This window comes from Calonectris borealis, chromosome 5 (assembly GCF_964195595.1).
Source record: "Calonectris borealis chromosome 5, bCalBor7.hap1.2, whole genome shotgun sequence".
Lineage (NCBI taxonomy): Eukaryota > Metazoa > Chordata > Aves > Procellariiformes > Procellariidae > Calonectris > Calonectris borealis.
In genome coordinates, this window is record NC_134316.1 from 12,217,672 (window position 1) to 12,240,302 (window position 22,631).

The 22,631-nt window shown below is 45.1% G+C and overlaps 1 protein-coding gene across 1 annotated transcript in view; it reads left to right on the forward strand.

Annotated features, from left to right (window-relative positions):
- The first annotated feature begins 5,060 nt into the window (after window positions 1-5,060).
- Window positions 5,061-22,631, forward strand: part of LOC142082703 (uncharacterized) — a 42,632-nt gene continuing 25,061 nt past the window's right edge. The window contains exons 1-3 of the mRNA XM_075151017.1: window positions 5,061-5,135; window positions 7,408-7,485; window positions 8,007-8,059. Coding sequence (XP_075007118.1) covers window positions 7,460-7,485; window positions 8,007-8,059 — 79 coding nt within the window. The 5' untranslated portion in view covers window positions 5,061-5,135; window positions 7,408-7,459. The remainder of the gene's footprint in view (window positions 5,136-7,407; window positions 7,486-8,006; window positions 8,060-22,631) is intronic.

Consider the following 22,631-nt stretch of genomic DNA (forward strand, 5'->3'; position numbering starts at 1 on the left):
ACACATTGATTTTCTTTGCATGTTTTTTTCTGTGTTGGTGATTTTTCAATAGTGTACTTTACCTTTGGCATTGCACTTGGCTGGTTCTTTGTGGGAGAAGTCTGTTGGGAATTTTACAGACAGCAGTTGTTTGGATGAAAGGACAAAATAAAACATCCTTTTGAGCAAATAAAACCAGACTGTCTGTGTTTAAAGAGGCAAATAAACAAATGCAAACTCACAGAAATGAAGGAAGAGTGCAAACGGTGTGGAAGTTCAATCAGGAGATGAATTCATCACAGCACAGTTCGGAGGTCTGTGAAAGAGGGATGCTCCTGGCTTGGAGAGCCGTCTTTTCTCTGTGTGTCTCAGCAGTAGGTGGAAGTGTTGGTGATAAGAATCAGAAAAGCCAGGTTTCCTCCGTTTGTCCAGGTAGCAGCTTTGGCTATGGGCCTAACTGGCAACCACTATCATTATGCAGCAGTTGCACACTTGTGGTTGGCAAATCTGCCTGCTACATTTATGTGGTTGCTGAAAGAAGTGGATGTGGAAGATAAGGAGTCCCTGGGGAATATAGCTTCCAGCTGAGAACATGCTGTCAAAGCTGCCTGCCTGTTCGTTATGCCCATTAGCAACCGCTGCATTTACATTTCCCTGCTACCTTCATAGCTAGGTTCAGACATCAAAATCTGTCCGTTTGTACGTTAAGTTAAATCTCTCTTCCAGTATCGTTTTAGTGATTTACGTTTTCATTTCCATTTCATTAAAGAAATTGCTCAGGTCCTCTGCAGCTGTCATGTGCTTTGGCAACACCTCCACATATGCATCCTCTCTCGTCCTTTTGCTTTGGCCTCTGATGGTCTGGCAACCAGTGCTGTGATTATCAGTATTGATTTCCCAGCAGATGTTAACTCTAAGTAGTAAGAAAGAGTAATGAGTGCCTAGGATTACCTATTGGCTTTCTACTTTTCCTAAGAGGAAGGTGTGGTAGCCCCTGATTTTGAGAGCCTATCTCCAGAACCTCCTCCCAGTCTGGGGAGACCTTGGAGATCTTAAGTGCTCTCAAAGCCCTTCTCCTGTGGGAAGAAACATGTGGCTGCTGAGCTAGTTTCTAGGGGTCTGCACTGCAGGTTACAGCATGTTTTGCTCTTCTGTTCCGCTCATTTGAGCATTTAAAATAATACGAGGGCATTGCTGGGAGAGCTGGGGTGTGGAGGCAGTACTGAAGCCTGGCTGGGGATTATGTTTGTGCTTCTGCTGGCAGATCTAGTAGTGGAGAAGGTATCACTGATGCTTGTGCTGAAAGCAAAGGAAAAGTCTGTTTTGAAGGCAAAGGAAAATCTTCATATTCTCCAGAACTATACCTTCGAAGGTGCTGCTTGGCTGGGAGAGCAAAACCGTGCATTTGGAAACAGACAGCTAGACATATAGCAGAAAAAATTTTGTCTCCAAAGTCTGATTTTATATCCCTTACAGAGTTGCCTCTCTTGCAACATTGAAGATATTTTGCAGGGCACTGCAGGTTTTGTAGTGGATAATGTTGAATTTGTAGGTTGTAACTCAGAATTTGCTGCTTGTTTGGTATGTTTTGCCTTGAGCTTGAGTATAGCTGCTGTGAGATTCTTAATAAAAATACAGGGATTACCTTTTGTAATGAAGCAAATAATACATGACTGCGATGCAGTACCAAAGTCTTTGAATGCTCTGGTGGTTTGCAGCTCAAATATTTATATTACTAAAGTAAATTATTGGCCAAGCTGGAAAAAAAAAAAAAAGGAGTGGTACTTAAAATAAGAAAGTAGAGGCAGAATCTTTGTTTTATGGTTTGCACGTGCCAAGAGTTATGTATACTTAGGATATTACACAGACTAGTAGCAATATTAAAATAGCTGATAACACACATGGTTTCCAAGAGTGGTGTAATGAATTAAGTCTGGTTTTGGCCTATGGGGATTCTGTGGTGGCTAATAAAAGCTGACTTGAAGCACTAATAATGTCTCACTCTACCCATCTACCAATGCCTCATGTAACTGAATGTCAGTGTATTTGGAATTATCCAGGGGATTCAGGAACAGTTAGATGGGGCTGAAGAGACAGGCAGGTGCATACACACACACAGATACACACACCATGATCGCATAAATCTTGCTTGTTTAAGAAACGAGGCTAAAAATACCCTTGAATGTGAATCCAGGTTAAACATGGTGTTGACTGTAAAGTCTAGCATGATTTTATTGACCTAATGTAGATTTTTCTTTCTGAGAACAACCCAGGAGACATACTGAAGGCAGAACTTTCTTACAAGGATATTACCACCTTGAACTGTTTTCAAAATCAGTTTTTGAAAGGTCTTAAGACACACAGTTGTGTCAGTGAATGCTCAAATGGATGATGGAGGCTGAATTTTGCCTTGAAGCTCAAGGATGTTATTTTAAGACTCTTTAAGAAACAAATTTTGTCCACATTGATTGTTTTTTGGGCTTTTTACTGGAGATAGTTTGAGGAAACAAGCTTTCCTGAAACAGGCATTTTCAGAGTTGAAGGGATCTAAAATAAATGCTAAGAACACCATTTGTGGCTACCACACTCATCTGGGAAACTATGGTACCAACAGCTGGATTACATTAGGTGATAGCTGTGAACATTTTGGCACTGTAACTCTTTCAGAACTTGATTTTAGGATTCCAAAATGATTGTGTGTATGTAAGTGAGATCACTGGTGTAAAGCATTATTCAGTCCTCAGGAGTCTAATTTATCCTTATTTCTCTAGTGTCCTTAACATGCCTTTTTGTTAAGTTAAGCCTTATTTGCACGAGTAATTTTAAGCACAGTAGCATTTTTGCTTCAGTGCCTGATGTAGTCATGGGGCATCTGAATAAGCTGTAACTTGTGGTTGTGCAGTTCTCCATGGATTTTGTATCTGCTACGTCTTCTCTGCACTACAGAACACAAAATGGTCTTCTTAAAGTTGCTCACAACCACTCCACCCTCCAGAGACACTCAAGAAGATTACACTGGCTGTTTTCAGTGTTGTTTTGCTGCACCTCACCCACAGTTTGTTTTTAATCATTCTCATGAATGATTTACTGTTCCCTTTCTATCATGTTACTTTTTCATTGTTGTCTCCAGGAGGCAAAAAGCTTTCAAAGGGTTCTTTAGGGTTTAATGTATTGTTTGCCCTAGATATTGGGCATGACTTATTCAGAAATGTGTAATAAATACACAGCTCCTCTCGTTTCTGATTGTTTGCACAGTCGATGGATTAATGGATGACTAGGTGATGGATGGATTCTCTGTTCTAGATGAAGTCAGGGAGGGTGTGTGGGTGCAGGTGGGATCTTGAAGGTCATATGTAAATGCTTGTGAGCTCATTCAAGTCCATGGATACACCATTTTATACCAGTGGATAATGTACTGGTTTAACTTACTTTACTTCTGGGATGTCTTTCCTGCTAGTGGCTTTGTGCACTTATCCCTGATCATGCCATATAGATATAGTACTTCTGTCTTCAAAGATGCATGCTTATAAATGGTTATTTTTAGTTTGTAGATGTCTGATTCTTTTGATTAGTAGCACCTACTGTGGCTAAAGAAGGCCCTTATTTTCCCTGCTTGCTTTTTTTCCTGGTGCACTGAGACAAGGAGTGCTGCGGCAAGGGGTTTTAATAGTTTAGTCTATCTGCTGCGAGGGTAAGTCTCTGAGCAAGTCTATGTGCTCTGGAGGATGTTTACTAGTACATGTTTAACAAAACTTCTTTTCATTTTATAGATAACAAATTGTGAATCTCAGTGCCACTCTGCTCTCACAGAGACTTGCAGTGAACAGCTGAGTCATACAGATGAAGCCTGAAATGTCTGTCCTCGCAGATGTGAGGGAGTCCCACTGCTTCCTCTGCAGAGAGTCCCGAGCTACTGCATTCTGCACCCTGCAAAACGCTTGGGTGGGCAGGAGGGTGAACGACTTGGCCCCTGTACCTTGTCTGGCAGCGTGCTAATTCTGGTGCACGGGAGGCATATGCTGTGACGTGTGCAGGCAGATCGCTCGCAGCTTACTCAATTCCTGGAGCGGCAGGGAAGCGGGCAAACTAGCGGTGGGCTGCCAAGTCACAGCCTGCTAGCTAGGTTGCTTGAGAGTCAGCACAAACCTCCTTATCCCCTGTTACGGAGTAAACCACTCAGTAACATCTTCTCTTACCCTAGCAAAGGTCTTAAAGAGGCAGCTCTGTAGCTTACTTTGGGTTGTGGCAGATTTGCCTGTTTTCTGCCTGTTTACTTATTGTGCTTCAGATCTGCAAACAGCGTTGTGTTTGCCATAGCAATTCCAATCTACGTATTTCTGCTGAGAGATCTTTGGAAGACGTGATCAGTATCGGGGAGGTCCGTCTCCCTACATCCATGGACTCTGCACAGGGCTATTGCACAAGAAGCTGTGCAATATATTCTTCCAAAAAACCTGCTAATGAGAACAAGTGAATCAAAGGAGAGTTGTTAGTCATGGGTTTCCCATAGCAGTCTCTTTCATGGAGCGCTGACTAATGGCTGCTTCTGAACAAATAAATGAAAATATCAGATAAAATGAAGTCGAATGCTTAAGCCTTTACTCAGGACCAGCTAAGCTTCAGCCATTCGCTCTGACCACTTTTGAAAGCTTGGCATGCATCACTTGCATGGGAGAGCTGTGCCAGAGCTGTGAAAGGCCCTATGTATCTTAACTCTTGTCCTGTGTCTTGTATCTTGCCCATTTCCCACTTAACACTAACTGTGTTTAAAGCTTTTTAGAAGGTCTGTCATTGTGCACAGTCCATGCTAAGGCATTAAGGACAGACAGGATTCTGTTCTTAAATCCTGCTTTGAAAATCTCTTCATAATATGTCGCTAGAAGAAACTCCTGGTTTGTTTATTTTGATTTGTCCTTTGGATGTGGCTGGATGCCCGGTCATGGGCCAGAATCAAACTGGCCGCGTACCAACCCAGAGCAATTTGCAGCTCCATGTAAGTGACTTCAGTTCATTTTGGCCATATCTCTGCAGCATTTCCCAGAGCCAGTCAGCTGTGCTTCAGCTAATCGGGGTGCAAACTGAACTCTGGCTTGCCTGGCTGAGCCTGCCAAGAAAAGCATTAGCTAAGCAGAAACAGCTTGTAGCTGAGGGCAAAGGTCAGCATGCATTAAGTATCCACATCTTGATACAGAAAGGATGCAGCTACAACCAAAACAGGGGAAAGGGGACTGGGCAGACGGACAGCCGCTTGAGGTGACCTAGGAGTGCATGCCACACTGCTTGCTGAGAAAGGCCTCTTTGTCTCCCTGCATTATGCCTGCCTGTTTTGACTGAGATGCAGAACAAATGCAAAAAACCCACCTATGTGGCCTTGATGACATTTTTCTGTTTCTTGGCATTGCTTTGTTGTGCTTAGAAAAGCCTTGAATGTGTTTGACCATTGTGTATATCTCAGGCCCAGACAAGCAGAGATATTTGTGCAGCCAGCTTTGCCGTTCCCCTCTCCCTAATGTGCAGGCTGGGGGATAGAGAGGGTGTCTGAATGCTGGGGCACCTTTCTAACAAGATCATTCACTGCTGAATCACAGCTGGGAGACAGGAGAAAGAAGCTGAAGTTCTTCCTCTGTGTCTAGGAAGGAGCAGGGAGCAGAGGTGGGGAGGAGACCTTTAACCATCACCTACCCCTTTAGCAATGGCTGGTGTGTCTGCCTGATCCCATGTCATACAGCATGACAGTATTTGTATTGCCCCCTTGTTCCCATTTAGATTAGAGCTTGCCCACTGTGACCTGCATTTCCAGACCTTATTTTGAGCACAGCTAATGCAAGCCTTGCTCTGGCAGAAGCCCTGGTGTGTCCGTGAGTATCCCTCAAAGAGACAGGACAGCGTTTATTACCAGTTTTATGAGGAATAGTCTTATCAGAGTTCTTTGACTTCACCTGGATATTCACAATTCCTTCTTGTTCTGACAAGGCTTTACCACTTTGATAAATTCTGTCTATAACATTCCCCCTGCCATAGTCTATAGATAACATGATAAAATGGACCTGAGTTCCAGTTACAACTGATTTTCTTTTCAGACTGTCTTTCATATCTATTTCTGCACTGGCAAAATGGTGGGACTGTGGGCCTTGAAGCCGTAAGACTGAACATGAGAGATATCAGTTCTGTGTTTCCCTGAACTTTGGCAGCATTCAAAAGATTGGATTTACAACTCGACCAAATGCCTGTTTGGCAAAATAGTTTTCTTGAATGGCACGCCCCAATTCTGGATTCAGCTCGGCGCTGTTTGGTGGGGCTGTTTTGTGGGAAGAGGTAGCTTCCTCCTCTTGCAGTGGGTTCAGGTCCAACCAGGAGACACCTTGGGTGTTGGCATGAGGTAGTACGGTCCTTTAGCAGTCCTGGCTGCTGTCAGTGAGAGGCAATTCTAGCAACAGAGAATGCCTGGAATGTAATGCTTATTTCTTTTAGTCGCCTCTTACTTTGGTGTCCAGCAGGGACAACCTCTGAGCCTGTTGGCATGACAGTAGCTTTGGTCACTTTTGGAGATTTGGGACTATGTGGCTCAAAACCACTCCCTTTGCATGGGAGGGCTGAGATAAGCCCCATGTTTGAGCTCCTAATCGTGTGTCTTACTTGAATCTTTCCCATTTCCCATTAACTGTGGAGCTTTAAAAGTTAAACAGCAAACCTCTTCTCTTCAGACCCTCTTCTTTCTTTGTTGCTCTCATGTTCGTTCTCATTCCAACTCCCTAAGGGGAAAATCAAATGCCATTTGCAGTTCACTGCTGTGTATTACATTTATTGCCTCGGTCTTACGCTCTCTCAGAGCATGAACCCAGCCGACCAACTTCTTATCAGTTTGACAGGCTGTGACTGTTGTCCTGGTGACCAGCATAGTTGCACTATCATCATGTACAGAAGGCAATGAAAGAGATGCCTTGACCTGTGGGTGTAGCTGTGTGTGCACATGACGTGCCAGCAAGTCACTGGGATACATGAAGATAAGATCCAAGTCTTGGTCTATGTATGTGAAAGATGAAGCAAAAACAAAATGGAGAAGCATGCAAAGTTAATAGCTATAAAAGAAGAAATGAGAATATGTGTAGGAGTTGCAGATGCTCAGCTCTTCTCAGCATCTGATCTGTGTACCCGTAATTTAGTGCATTTGTATTTGAGAGATTCTTGCCCGCCAGCCTGCTGTCTCCTTGCCTTTCTGTCTTTTTCTACCCACTCCATTTCTTCCATTTCTTACTTAGGATTATGGACATGAGAAAGAATAATGTTAGTAACACTTCTGAGTCACGTTTTCCATCCAGACACACCATGCTTAACCCATTCATACACACATCCCTGTACAACGTCAACTCCAATTCACTAATTACTCACGGGAATTGATCAGACCGATTTTGTGGTGCCCTGCCACAGGTTATCTCTTAGGTGCTAACAGAAAGCCCTGCATACAATCGAAATAGAAGACATGGAACAACAGATGGAAAGAGATGGGTAAGGGAGCACAAAGAAACAGTGAGACATCGTTACTGAGCACATAGGCAACGGTGTCAGCACACCAGCTGCCTAATGCTTGGGACAGCTTTTGCAGACTACGCGGCATGTTCTTGTTTTAGCGTTGGCTGGTTCACTTAGATATTGTCAGCTTCAGCCTGTCAGAAGACAATGTGAGATGGGGTAACCTAGATAAAACCAGATGCTGGCTAGTACAGGCTATGTGTTAGTTAGGGGATAAGAACATATTCAGGTCTTCTACCTGTGAAAGGCTTGTAACAAGCCTGCCGGTTTCTGTGCTGAGCAGGGACAGCTTTAACCTGCTGGGGTCCAAGTGGGGCACGGCCCAGAGGCTTGTGTGCCCTGTGTTATGTGTGCGGTGGCATGGTGGTGTAGCCATGGTTGCTATGGGGAGGAAGTGTCTGGTTAATCCCCAACCCAGCTAATCTTCCATGACTAATTGAGAGTTGAATATGGTTAGTTTACTGTAAAAGCTGGCCTTTCTGAACACTTATTACCAGGCATAGCTCTACAGACGTCAACAGTCCTGCAGTAGACCCAAAATCGTGGGAAGGTACGTCTCATCCGCTGTCTGTCTTGTTTTGCTTATATATCTATACCCTTTGCATTGCCCTTGCCTGTGTTTGCTTATCTGCGACCTCCAGAGGCCTTGGAGCAGATAGGGTGCTCCGCTAGACCTGCCCACCCTCTGCTCACATCTGTGTATCTCCAAACAGCCTGCGTGGGGGGGAGTTTCTGGGGGAGGCATTGGGAGGAGGAGCTGATGCAGCAGATCTGTCTCCCGGGAAGGTCTCTAAGGCGATGCTTCAGGGCAGGCTGTGTTTCGGCAGGGAGAAGGGATATGCTTGTGAACGACATGACTCAGCCCTCACGCCAGGGGTCCCGGTGGGAGGTGCCACATCTCCTGGCTGAAGGATCAGAGCCCTGCTGACTAACGAGGAGAGGTTTAAGGATGTTGTGGGATGGAGCTTCTGTCATGTGAAATTCATGGCACTAGCAGGCCGTCTTAAGTAAAAAATTACCCTCCCTGAATAAGACACAAAGTCTTCATTTCATGCTTGTGAAAAAAACACAAAGAAAGCATGTTTAAAGAATGAGGGAATTCAGGATTGTCTTGTGTGTGCCAGTCTGATGTAACCCTGAATCTGCTCTCACAAAAGCTTTGCACTGCAATAACGCATGCATGTCGCTTGTGAGGAAATGGAGCAGCGAGGGCAACATCACTTCAGCTTAGAGGAAGGGACTCGGGCTTTCTGATTAGCAGAAATGGAGGCGTTGCATTTCTCACCTCTGCAACAGTTTCATCTTCTGGGGTGGCTCCATGAAGTTCAGTGACACAGTGCATGGTGCTGGTGGGTGACAGAGCTGACCTGGACCAGCTCTCTCGTTACGTGACAGCTGATAACCTGGCTCCCATTACACTTCTCCTTCTGCTTTTTGTTCGCCTGCCCACCTGTGCCTATTGTCCTGCACTCATGAGTACTACTTCTGTTACCGAGATCAGACTGTTTTCCTTGGGCTGCTCATAACTCTCCTAGGTGTTGTGTATACTGAAATTTCTAAGGGACTTGTGAAAGTCCCATGTACCTTGAGGTAGTAGGCACGATTATGTGGCCCTTCCTTTGTAACATGAGTTCTTCCTCTTATGGGAAGCCTGATAAATGAAGAAGCAGCTATTGTTTGTTGTTGTTACAAAAGGCTCTTGAGATAAATGGGAATCTGGCACCAACAACTAACTGCGTAATTTCAGGAGCGTAACTGAAATGGCTGGAAAGGAGTTCTTGCTACTAATGAGTGCAGTGAATAATTGCTGCCTTTGGTTCTTTTTCAAGGCAGTATTAGTTTGCTGGTTTTAACAAGATAGAGAATACACGTGTCAGTGGCTGATAAAGTACATTTTGTTTTTGTATGAATTGGACCCAAAAAAGTATTTCGAGAAAATTCAGTGCAACATCACATGTGATGTGTTGCAGATGATAGGTAGCAGAAGTGACCCACGTGTGAGTCTTATATGAGGGATGGAAAAAAAATGGAAAGTGTGGGGTATAAGAATTCGTCTTCATGACTTTTATCCAAAACCACTGGTTTCCCTGGGAGTAATGTTAGCATCATGTGGCATAGCAGTGTTAGATGATGACACAGCGATGCATGGCTGATCCTCCAGCCAGCCTGTATCACCCAAGCCATTCCAGCAAGTTTGCAGGACATGTCCATTGTTCTTAAAACAACCCTGTTGTTGTCACAGCATCCCTGCATGTGATTCTCAGTCACCACCCCTGAAACACAGAGCTGAGTTCCCAAGCTGTAAGATGGCCTAGCCAGATCCCTGCCTTTTCCCCCATTCATTTGTGCCGTTTCTGTTTGCAGGAAAATCTACAGTTGCCTGCCCTGCGAGGAGGATGTAGCTTGTGTAGCTTTATCTTCAGTGTATACCTAATGCTCTGTGACAATGTGGTCTTTGCTGGAGAAAGAAATGTGTGTTTGTAGTTGGAAGTTGAGTTGTATCTGGTCCAGTCGTCTTTGTCTCTGCTTATCTTGTTTCTTTTGAAGTTCGTTCTTTTTGGAGGGAGTCACCTGGACGGTACTAGCAGTTAGCTCAGGGAGGCAGGCCGCCTCCCTCGGAGGGGAGGGGTGGGAGCTTCAGGGCTTGAGATCAATTAGAAAGGACAGGTGAAAACAGCTTTTCTGAATCTGAGTGTATGCAGCCAAAGAGGCAGTTGGGGCCCCAAAAGGGCCCTGGTTCTTGGGGCAGCAGTTCCTGCGCATAGGGAGAGGCAGAAAAGGTGTCAGCAAGCACCAGGCTCTCCCAGCCAGCTCAACCCCTTCCCTTTCCCTTGTGGCAGGAGCAGCCTGTCCCCATGCTTTTGTCCTTTCAGCAGCAAAATCCAATGTTGCTTGCACGCTTTTGAAGCCAAGAGCCAGCAGTGTCTCCCAGCCGTGCAGAAGCCCTGGCTAGTGGTGGTGTCCTGGGGAGGGGGGCAAGCAGGATTCCCATGCGGGGCTCCCCTCTTGCCGAGATGACTTGCCCCAGCAAGCAACTTCTGCTGGGGCCGTTGCCAGATATGCAGCCCATAAAGGCATGGGGCTCATCAGCCATACAAGTGACCCTCTGCCCTCGTAGACCATACACATCTGAATTTTGTCATGTGAGTGGGAACTCAGAAGATCTGTGGGCCTGGGGACTAGTTTATGACACTTTTTGTGATGGTTGATTTCTGGAAGTTTAGGCTATGGTTCATCTGCTCTGAAATACATACATCGACATCTGAGCTAGTCATTCTGAATTCCTTTTATTGTTGATGGAGAGAATTAGGCAGTGCTGGTATGCTGCTTGACTGGCCTGTTTTAGATGTCTACATTCACTTGAGAGGAAGGGCACTGGCTATGCCTGTGCCTTTTTTCTGGTTATAAAAGCAGGCTGGATTATCAGCAGAGATGTAGACTTCTTCACACTGGCCATGCAAGGTTAGTAAAAGGATTCACATCCCCAGATCTTGAATCGCCTGTTAACTCACGCACTGGGCAAAGACTCTGGATTCCCCAGAGAGACCAAATGAAAACCAGGCAGGTAGAGACCTGGACACAGAGGGTCCCTGTTAGGTCCCAGCCATAGGGGCCCTCTCCCCCTTGAGGGGATCCACCCTAGCTTGGTTGTCTGATGGATCTCAACTGGGGTTGTGACCACTAACCTGCTGAATGAAAAGTTGGTACAGGATTTTGTTGCCTTGAGTTGATTTGTTTGTGCCAAGGAGGTAAGAAGAGGTCTCAGAAAATAAACTTGAACCTCTGGACAAGTTTTCCGTTGCTAAACTTGGCTCTCCTGCTGACTTTTGTCTAGCTGCTGAGATCTTGGGTCTACCCTTGCAGGAGTTATGAAGATCTAAGTGCAGTGTTTTCTATCATCCTTCAAACTCTGCCTGATTTCCCACCTCCCATAACCCCCTGACACCTTTTCTGCTCCATATCCTTATCCCTTGTTACCTGTATCACTGTCTTGCCTTTTCATAGCCTCTCCGTGCTCTTGTCTGGTTTGGTTTGCTCATCGCTGTATGTGGTTTTTTTTGTTCGCTGCCAAGGCATGCAATCTGCAAAGTCTCTTGATTGAGTCTGACTTTGCCTTTTAAAAAGAGGCCTGAGATCTCAGTAACCCACCCAAAGAACTAAAAAACCAAACCACCCCAAACAAGATAGACAGGAAAATATACAGTGGATCTTTCTGTGCTCTCATAAATAAAAGTCAGACAATCACATGGTTTTCTAAAAATAACCCTCATAGCGAGTGTTTCGGTAGGAATAATACTGACCTAGTTTGCATGTTGTCCACATGCAAAAAATAAGTTGGTGAGGAAAAGCCAATTGCCTGATGCGGTATTTGCATTTGCTGAACCAGATCTGAATTGAGAGGTGGTTAATTAGATCTTATATTCTCCTCTCGGTGGCCCCTCTGGAGGTTTCAGGGAAGAGGGGAAGGGGGGATGCTTGCTGGCAGCATGGCCCACAGCAGTCGCTTGCCTTCTGCGTGGGCTGGGCATGTGGGTTGTGCCTATGTGGTGCAGTCAGTGAGGATCTGCATGAGCAGAAGTCCTCTTCTGTAGAGTCAGTCCAGGATGTTCATGTCTGGGGAAAGGGCAGAATATCTCTGTGATGAGAGCACCTGAATTTATGCATGTGAATTTAGTTTCCTGTCTCCATCTGTGAGGCAGATCAAAACATTTTGGTATCAAAGGAAACCTCCCTTGACTACCCAGCTCCTGCCCACCCGAGGGACTCGGTCTGCGCTCCTGTCCTTGTCCCTGTGGCCAGCAGTGCAGCATAGCCCTGGGGTGGGAGGTGTACCTTGGTGGGCCTGGGAGTGTCTTGCAGTAGCCCCTGCCTTCCAGCTCCTTCTCATCCCACCTGGGGAGATGCTGCTTGGGTGCTGGCCTGGAGCTGGACCTGCTGCCTGTGGGCAGCTCAGCGTCAGTGACAGCAGTGACAGCAGCTATCAAGGGCTGGCATCAAGCTGGCATCCCTCACAGAGATGGACACCCTCAGAGTCCCCTGAACATCGGTCTGGTGAGTATCATATTGGTTAATATGAAAGGTTACTGGGCCTGGCTAATGGAGGAGCCCACTAGGATCTCAGGGAGATGAGGAACGTGATTGTAGACAAAATGGATCAGTAGCGAGGCAGGAAGAAAAGGTCTTGGAGGTCCTTACTGCAGGGCTGACCAGCCTTTCTGTCACTCTGAGCTACATACCACCATCTTTACATTATTGAGTGCCACAGGATGCGCTTCCCATCTCTTGAAGAACTGGCAGATGGAAAAGTGTCCTATGTGGTTCATCGGTAGGACATGGCATTGCCTCGTCAAGGCCCCCCTAGCTTCCCAGGGGTGATGGATGTTGCAGTGTGCAGCTGCACTGTGTCTGCAGCTGGATCCCGTTGCGACCTGTAGGGCTCACAGACCTCACTGACTTATTTCCTCTTGCCATGACGTGAACCAGCAGTCCTTGATCCAGCACAGCCTCGCTGCCGGCAGCCCAGGGGCAGGAGCTGCCCCTGAGCTGCCGGAAAGCTGCGGGTGGCTCAGGCGCGGCAAGCTGGCCACCCCGCTGCGCGGTCGTGTCCTCCACGGCTTTGGCACATCTCAGCCTCTCCATGGAGCTGGGGCTGCCTGGCCTGCTGCGTGTGCTGAAATGAGGGCTGCAGTCCTTTCCAGTCTCTGAAATGAGAACAGAAGCATGTTCGGGAGTGCTTTGTGTGGATATGGATAAAGCTCTTTTATGACTAACGGATGCCATCGCTTTCCCTTAAGATTGTATCTTTTTTTTCTCCCCTCTCATGATAAGCGATACATGAATTTCTGACTCTCTGAACAGCCTCGATGCTGGGAAATGCTCTCATTCAGGCAGAGAATCTAGGTCAGCTGTTCGTAAGAATAGATCAAGCCTTCATTGAACGCAGTGGACGGGCCTTCAGCAGGACGGGGTTTTTTCCTGGCTTGTTTTGTTCATAATGAGCTCCTAAAGTTGACAGGCATTTTATGGATGGCAGCTATAGCTTCCTGCCAGCAGACTAGATGCAGGCATTACTGATTCAGTGCATCACAGGGGAAAATCAATAATATGAAATATTAATTGTGATTTTTTAATGCTTTTTTTAACCTAAGATGGGGCACTCAGTAATGAAGATCTGTACCTGTGTTCAAGAGGATCTGATTCGTGAAATGATACGTTATGAAGATGGGGCTTAAATTTTTTCTCTGATTCTGCACCTATAAATAACTGCTCTTGCATATGGCATCTAATTATTTAATTGTATATGCAGATTAGATAGTCATTTACATGCTGTCATCAATGACAGCAACTAATAGCACTGGCAGTTATTTCCAGGCACATATGGTGATGCCAAAGGTTTTAAATATCAGTCAGTACCTGCCATACATATCAATATCTCTTCCCTTCCAAAAATGTTAGAATAAATTAATATCACAAGGTACATCTTCTTCTTCTTGCAACCAGTTTGGGGTACCCAGCTTGGGGTTACTGATGTATCTGTGTGTGATGACCCCACAAGACTGGGAAGCAAGAGGAGAGAAAACATTAATATGCTTTTTCTCAGTTGTATTTACACATGCAAAGGGTGGGGGAAGGCAACTGCAGACATGAAGGACTCAGGTCCCACTTGTACAAAGTGGGATCCATAGCCATTTTGATCCAGAAGATATTTTACAGCTCTTTGGCTTTCCGTTTGTGTAGACCTAGATGGTTACCCAGGGTAAGGTTAGTAGGAATCAGGGCTAGGGAGTGCCCAGTTCATCTTCTTATTCTCATCAACAAAATCAGTGCAGTCTTCTTTTTCCTGATGTAAAACAGGTTTTGAGCATGAAAGCTTATATTTTGCTGTCATTTTACCCATTTTGCCCACCTAAGGTGTATTTAATGTGAAGAATGTGGTAACAGCCAAGGAGACCTCAGTGAACACGTAACCATTATTGGGTTTGGAAGCTCCCTGTTAAAACCTTGTGCAGAAAATACCATTAAAAACCCATTCATTCAAACAAACAAGCTCCAAGGCAGCTGCCTTAAAATCCAACGATTCTGTGCTGTGTCAAGATCAGCTATATTAAATTGGTTTGCAGTTTGTGCGATTTTCAGACGTTATTGACTCCAAGGCATTTGTTGTCATGTAGCCATGGAGCATACAAACACCAGTTCACACCACTATTTCCTGCTCACTGAACAGATGTGTACAGCTAAGAGGCTGAATATTCTCTTTGAAACTAAAGGAAATAGTCACTTACTTAAATCCTTTGTTGGAATGTGGCCTTAATCCTCTTTTATTAATTGAATTTCAAGAGTCTTGGCTCTTGACAGCCAGTAAATAACATGTGCTGGAGATCTGAGGTCATAACAGTACAGATAACATGCTTGTTCAGGATGGGAAAAAATAGTGATTCCTTTTTTAATTTACTTGATAATTTAGAAACATCCTTACAAATTACCTAATTTTGGTTCTTCGAGGACCACATCTTTCTCCTTTGCAGCAAAAAACTTATTGTGAGCAATGAATGCCGGCCGAATGGTTGTGATGAAGGTGGCAGAGGAACACTGCCAATGTGCTGGCAGTCGGTGTTGTGCAGCTCTCGGGAGCTGGGTTAGTATCTCTGAATCTTTATATAGAGCTCCCTCCACCTTGCTGAGAAGTGGGTAGCAACGGTAAGATGAGATACATCCTGATACTGGCAGCAGATGAATGCCTTACAAATACTCTTCCCTTTTCTTTACCTTGCCTGTATCTGATGCCCCGCCGCCGCCCCGCCCCGAGTTTTGCCCACTTCTTGCTTTGTTGGTATTTCTTTCATTCCTGTAAGAGAAAAAGGGGTCAGAAAATGTTGAAGACTCTCAGGGAGCTTCCACATCATGTAGCAGTACTGAATTTTCTAGTGCCATGTCTCCTCTAAATGCTTTTCTGGTTTTAGAAGAAAACACAGTGGTGCAGTGTAAATGTTTTATCACCATGTATTTGGAAGACCTGCTTTATTCAGCCTGAACTCATGCTGATAAAAATTTAATGCTTCTCTTTGTGCTCATGCAGAGTTCCTCCCCAGGGTATTTTTCTGAAACAGTTTCAGTGGATGATTAGCTCTCTCCTAGGACCCTTTTGGGTTCCTCTTGCTGTAGCTCCAGTGTTTAGAGGTTGCAAAAATCTTTTAAAACGAACCTTTTTACAGTGTGACATGGCATCTTCTTGGGTATCCTGAGCTTTACTGGGGCTAGTGGCTAAACCAGCTCCCCGCTCACTGTGAGGTGGGAACGGAGTTCTCACTCAGACCGTCCAGAAGTGAAAATGAGAGATGCTAGGTGCTAAGCGTTTCTGAAAATGTGATTTATTTGGGTGTCTATACGAAAGCTGATCTCTTTTCTCTCACCTCCTCTCCTAAATAACCTGTCTGCTGTGTCAGAGTGTTCAGCAATGAGGATAAGGGCCCTGAGTTTCCTTGTTAATATGCCCCATCCCATATAACAATTCCTTTGGCAGTGCAGGTGTGTGGGGTGTTCCTGCCTTAGTTTGTAGCCAGAGATACCTGCCATGAATGTTGAGTGGAGAAATGGTTCAGTTTTGATCTTGCGTTAATATTTAGAGGTGCCCAGCTCCTGTCCGAGAGGTCTCGGGATGTCCTGGAAGCCAATCTGTAGTTATGATTTTTAGCCTCCAGATGGTGTCTGGCAGATGTGCCTGTGGAGCCATGTCAGTACAGTGGGGGTGAAACATTGGAGACTGGAAATTACACAATCACTGGCCTCTTGTGGCAGCAGGAAAAACATGCAAACGATGTAATGTGGATTTTCAGTCCCAGATCTCTGCATATGCTGCTCCGTGTAGGGCTGTGGGTACAGATGTGTGTAGGAAGTTTCCTACAAAGTTTAACCTGAAGTTTTTACTGCTGGAAAGAATCTATGAAAAAATGCACAGAGGAATCCTGTCAATCTAAGCCAAATGAAAAGACTCGAATAAAATCATTTTAGGCTTGTCTGTCCAAATGGAGATGGAATATTCATAATACAAGCTTTCCAAAAAAAAAACCCCTCTGGATAAAATCATAGATCATCTTGAAAAGAAACATCGTGGTGGTTGAGGTAATGCATTCTTCACCATACTAGCAAACAATGTCCATAATTTATTTTTTAAAAAAGGTCTTTTCATTCCAACGATAGCAAGCAGCATTTAAATTGTAGTTTTCCTCTGGCGGACCTACCTGTAGGTAGCTCTTAGGATTAGAAACCAAGCTGCTGGGTGGCTGCTCTTCTAGGGATGTGACCGGACTGACAGCCCGTAGCACTGCGGTGGTTTCTGTGGCAGAAACACTTCCCTCAGCTGCAGTTCAGGACTTGGGCTTTCTGAGCGCTGAAGTAACAAGGGTGGATCCTGAGTAATAGGAGATAAGGTGTGAAAAGCTACTTCTGGGGTATTTTTCCTTTGTGTTTTCGTGATCTCCTTTTGAGGCAGAGAGGCCAGGTTGCCTGTCCTTCAAACCCCTCCTTGGTGCAGTATACTTTACAGTTTGGCATGGGGTATATATTGTTTATGTTATTTATATAGAGGTATATATGGTAGGAGAACACGGTCAGACAGTATCTCTTCTTCACCCGCTGCCCATGCAGGACTCCGGAGGCCCTGGTCAGCCTGCCTCACTTTGCGGCCCTGATGTTTTCCATGCCGGCTGCTTTCCCTGATAACTTCTTTTCTGCAGAGAAATTGGAAAATAGCCTTCAAACCTTTACAGAAACTTTGTCCTGCCCAGCCCATGCTGTAGCAAGCAGCGGGGGGCTTCTACCAAACCGGGGTGCATGGGGCGAGGGGATGGAGCCCATCAGCTCCGTCCCCTCTCCGACCTGGGTCCGCGGGCCCCCTCCTCTCCCCGTGTCCCTGCAGGTGCCAGTGCCACGCTGAGGGCTGCAGCCCCTGTCCCTCCACACCAGTAATGCCAAACCAGCCGCTGGCCTCCCGACAGAGCTGGGTGCGGGGGGGGGGGGGGCACAGAAACCACCTCCCACTCCTCCCGCTCTCGGCTATTTCTGTGCCTCCCCACAGCTAGATATAACCTAGCTCCAAACAGGGCCTCAAGTCTATTAAATATGTGAAAATTAACAAGTTTGCTTTGAAATATTTTATTACCCCAGTGTTTGGTTGAACCTAACCGCCTATTTTTGTGGTCTGGAGAAACTTTTTTTTTAACTAGTCTGTATTGTGTGCTATGTACTCTGTCTGGTAGATAATTTTTTCTTGCTCTTCCACTGATGCTGAAGGAAAACAGAAGGAAGTTGCAATGACTACAGTATCCCCAGTCCTTGCTGGAGGCCTGCAGGGCAAAATCAGGGAGTGGGAATTCCCAGCTTGGACCGAGTTTCTTTACTGAAGACTAAGCTGCTACTTCAGGAAGTATTGCTTTATTCTTCTCTTACTACGTGGATAGGACTTAATGCAGGGACTTTTAGGGTCACTTCAAACATCCCTATTGCTTGGCTTTTTACAGTTCATCTTTAAAATTTTGGGGGTTGTGTGATTTAATTATTTATTACTACTATTGTTGTTGTTGTTGTCAGAGGGGAAATATCTTCCTTAAAGCAATGCTTGTTTCATTCTGAAAAAAAAAAAACAACCCAGAATTAGGCAAAATCCCCAGGAATTAGCTAAAAATGTTCCAAAGGAATGGCAAAGTAGGTTACTAATTAAGTGAAAATTGAGGTCAGTTTGGAATGGGGTCCTCACAATCAGGAGGAAAACAGAGGCAGCGCAAATTGTACATCAAGTCCAAACATGTTTTGTTCAATATTCAGGGCAGGGGAAGGGGCAGCATTCAGTTCTTTGGGGAACTTATTCTTAGCTCTGCTCTTTAGTGTGGTTTCTGAAACTGCTGGGGCCATGCAGCCTGTGTGTCTATCAGTCCATCTGTCTGTCCCCTCCTCATAAAATGAATTCCTCCAGTTTCAGACAAATCCAGAGCAGGACAGGAGTCTCAGATTAACTTCCGCAAAACGGGATGAAAATCAGTGGCGGAGCAGAGAAGAGCTACTCAAGCAAATGCACTCAAAAAGGAAGAAACTTCCTTCTTTCCCTTTGCTCCGACCGTGGCCATCGGGCAGCAGCGGCAGCTCCAAACTAGCTCCAAACTCGCAGCTTTTTGACCTGTTTGGGGTAACACAGATCTCGGGGAGGTGAGGGTGTGCAGCCTGGGGCGAGGAGGCACCGTAAGGGAAGCAGCTTTGTTTCAGCTGTTGCTATGGGAAAGGTTGCTTGTATTAAATATCTGTGCTGCTTTATTTACTCTTGCACACACACGGGTTAGCTGGAGAGTAAACAGGGGATTTGGTGAGGAACAGAGGCAAGGAAACCATGTCTGTGTACCTTCAGTTGAGCTGCTGGGTGGAGTCTCTGATGTCTAATAAAGTTCATGCCGTGTTTTGTCCCTCAGCAGGAGCAGTGAAGGTCTATCCTCTCTCCTCAGCCATGTATTTGTATTTTCATGAGGTGTGTAAGGATGTACTATTTTGTGCCAGCCACCCTTTGTCAGTTTGGTTAAAACTAGCTTTAAAATTGGTTAAAACTGACTTAAAACCCACTCAAGTGCATTAGGGCAGGGGATCAGATGAAAGAGAGATGCACGCAACCTGTGACTGCATTGTCTCATTTCCTTAGGAAATGGGGTTATCCTGAGGAAATAAGAATAAATATATGCTTTCCACAGAATGATAAACAGCTAATTTTGCACAATTAAAAAAGTCACCTTTGCATATGACCTTTATGGCAATGTCAGCTGCAATGTCAAACTGGAGGGGAAGGTATTTTTGTTTTGTTTGTTTGTTTTCTCTCTCTCCAAAAAGCCTACCTTGCTTATAATACAGTCTGGCTGTTCTTTGATTGCTGATGAAATCAAAGATGCTGCGTGTGGGTGGAGGAACACAATGTCAGACCACAGCATAGCTTCACAAAGTGCTTTTGCATGGATTTATATCCTAGGGAACCACCATGTTTCTGTGCTGTAGTCTGCATGTTTTATCATCATAATTAATATTCCTTTCTGCCATCTTTCATGCCTTTGGTTCAAAGTGATGGAGAGTACCAGCATATTCTGGAAACAAAGAAGAGGTGAAAAAAAACGGATCTCTCTCTCCAGATACTGCACATCCAGCCCGCCTGATAGGACTCAAGTGTATTTCATATAACAGATGCTACTGAGAACAAAGTTGCCATTGTATGTGCCTGACTGCATGTGGAGTCCCTGCAAAGCAAGCAGACGCATCACTGCATTGCTGGAATTGGAATATTAATGTAATTGGACTCTTGCAAAGTCATTTCATTTGAAGTGCTAATAGTCTGACTTCATCCGATTAGCATCCAGACCAAACAGCTATTGTTCAAGTCAGGCACACAATCCACTTACTATGAAGAGATTTTATCTATATAGGCAAAAGAAATGGGAAGCAGCAAGATAGAGTTAAGTCAACAGAGAAACAATATAAAAATTTATGCGAGATATTCGCTTGTTTACTGAAAGATCCCAAAGACAAAGGAGTTACAGTTTTTCCAAGGTAGAAAGACAGAGTCTCAGTGATGTGGGGAGGCTGTGGGCTTTTCCAGGAGCTCCAGGCAACGGGGGAAACTTCTGAACATTGGGGATGTTCCGAGAAGACAAATTGCTCCTCTTTTGCAGTGAGCATAGCAAGGGTCAGGGCAGGAAAGAGAATGACCCCCCTAGAGAACGTCACACTGTGGATAAATAGAGGCATTGAAACACCAGGAAGAAGGAGGGGGCAGGGGCAGGCTTCCAAGAAGTGGCTTTTGAGGAAGAAGAAGGTCGTTCGGTACACCTGACAAAGGAGATTGTTCAGAAGCAGAACTGTGCTTGTTATGGTGCTGTGTCCTTGTGGTTTCCTATTGCCCTTCTTTCTGCTTGGAAGGACTCCCCTTGGGTGGGCAGCTCAGGAGCCCATGGAAGGGGCAAGTGAAATGTAGCAGTGCCCCAATTCCCCTGCCCAAAACAATGGTTTTGGACAGCAAACAATCCCTTTGCATTATGTTAACACTTGGTGAAAGACCTTTGTTCTAGTTTGATCTTGACACTTTTCAGCTCCTCTGCTGTAAAGGTGTAGCTTCCCTGGGGACTTTGCTTGTCTAGGTATAAAACGATTCATGGAAGCACTGTGGTAGCAGGTGTTCCTAGAGATTCAAATCATCCCCATGTTTTAGCTGCAGAACTTTAGCCTGAGCAATAAAATAGCATTAGAGAGAGAGGGGAGAGACCTGTGCACCCTCATGTGCGGCTAAGGCTCATAGACCCAGAAAAGCAGGCTGCTGGTGGCCTTTTGGCAGCTCCTTAGTGGCACGTCCTCTCCTGGTACAGTGCATTCTCCCTCAGGGACGCCATCCTTCAACCCTTGCCTTTGGAAAGTAATTGCGGGCAGAGGTATGCAGGATGGATTGCTGCTCCTGCTGCAGCAGGAGGGATGGGGCATCACCTCATGCTGCTGACGGGCTCAGCACCACAGTCAGAAAGGCCGACCCCAACTTGCTGTCCCTTCGTAGGGTGCTCATAGCTGCCTTCTCCCCCGGGCAACTGCCTGCTTTGCCTATACACACACATTGCCCTTGGTTTGTGAAACAATTAAAGGTAGAACAGATGAGGTCTGCGTTGTTGGTGCTGCGGTGCTCAGATGGGATGTGCCCTGAGGACACTCTCATCTTGGGGAGTGTCTACCATGGCTTTGATTGAGTGGATTGAGTGGACCATGGAGCAAGAGATGGTCTTAGCCTCAGGAAGTCTATCCATCTCTGCTCAGTCACTCCCAGCTTTCCACAGGCTCATATTGTATTCCCTTGAAAGAAGCTTTCTGGGAAAATACAGCAATTCCCATACATCATGTTGCCCCAGTTTAGGGCACGATCTGCAATTGTACTGTGTTCAAAATCTGTATACTGCAGAGAATCTTGCCTGCAGGACTGGCACTTTGACATCCAATTTCCTTCCACAGAGAAGTCTGGGGAAATGATTTTTGTTAGAGCCGGGCTTGTTAGAAAAATGCTGATGAAGTGAAACATAAACACATTGTGTTGGAATTTTCATGGGAAAATATTGCTGAAGGGTTTCAGCACGCCTGGAATGCATCTCTTCAGTACTAACCCTCTCACTCCATCTTGTATTCATATATAGTGCAGCTATAATATTCCAAAGGAAACATTTTAATTTTAGCCAATTAAAAATTAAGGTCAAAATGGAATGTACATAAAGCCTCTCAATTTTCAACTTTTTTCACAACCTGGGAAAACACTGTATTTCACAACCTCAGTATTTCCTACTGGCGACAGCTCAAATGTATGACCACTGCTGGAATTTCTGTTTGTCCTTCCAAGTGAAATGTATTTATTTCCTCCTCCCTATCGTTACTAATGAATCAAACGGCTCCCTGATAACATGCTGGTGGAATTAAGCACTGAGTAAAAGAGCTAGAACAACATAACATTTACTTGGTTTCTAAGTAAGAAACTAGTGGGATTTTACTGTCACGAAAATGTAGAAAATCTTGGAAGAAACCGCAGGCGTTAAATGCAGAAAGATGAATGCACGTATTCGGAATAATCCAGATGCTCTGTGGGGAAATTGCCCCTTAAATTCATGCCCCGCAAAATCATTGTTGAATAGTGTATGGTTTTGAATCAATAGAGCTTGTACTATTAGCTTGGCTAATACAAGACTCTGTCCTCAGTTGGTGAAAATCCTCAAGTTCTTGATTTCATTTTTATAATAATGGAATGGAGAAATAAAAACCAGTTTGTAACTATCTAGCAAAGAGAGCGTGGTAAGAACAGCATTTCAGCTTATCTCCAAGTGTAGTGTCTTTCTCACAGCAGTGCAGGGACTTTTTAAAAATCTATTTTAAACATGAGCTCCTGGAGTGAAATGATACTTTCTGTGTAGGAGTTTGTTCTGAGGTTTATGGTCAGAACCTTTAGCAGCCCCGGACTCGCCAATAAGGTCCTTGCACTAAGCGGGCATCCATCTCCTTTCTCTTCACTGTGGACGTTGGCTGGTGAATAGACCTATATGTGTGCATACGCATACGGACACCCATGCACACGCACA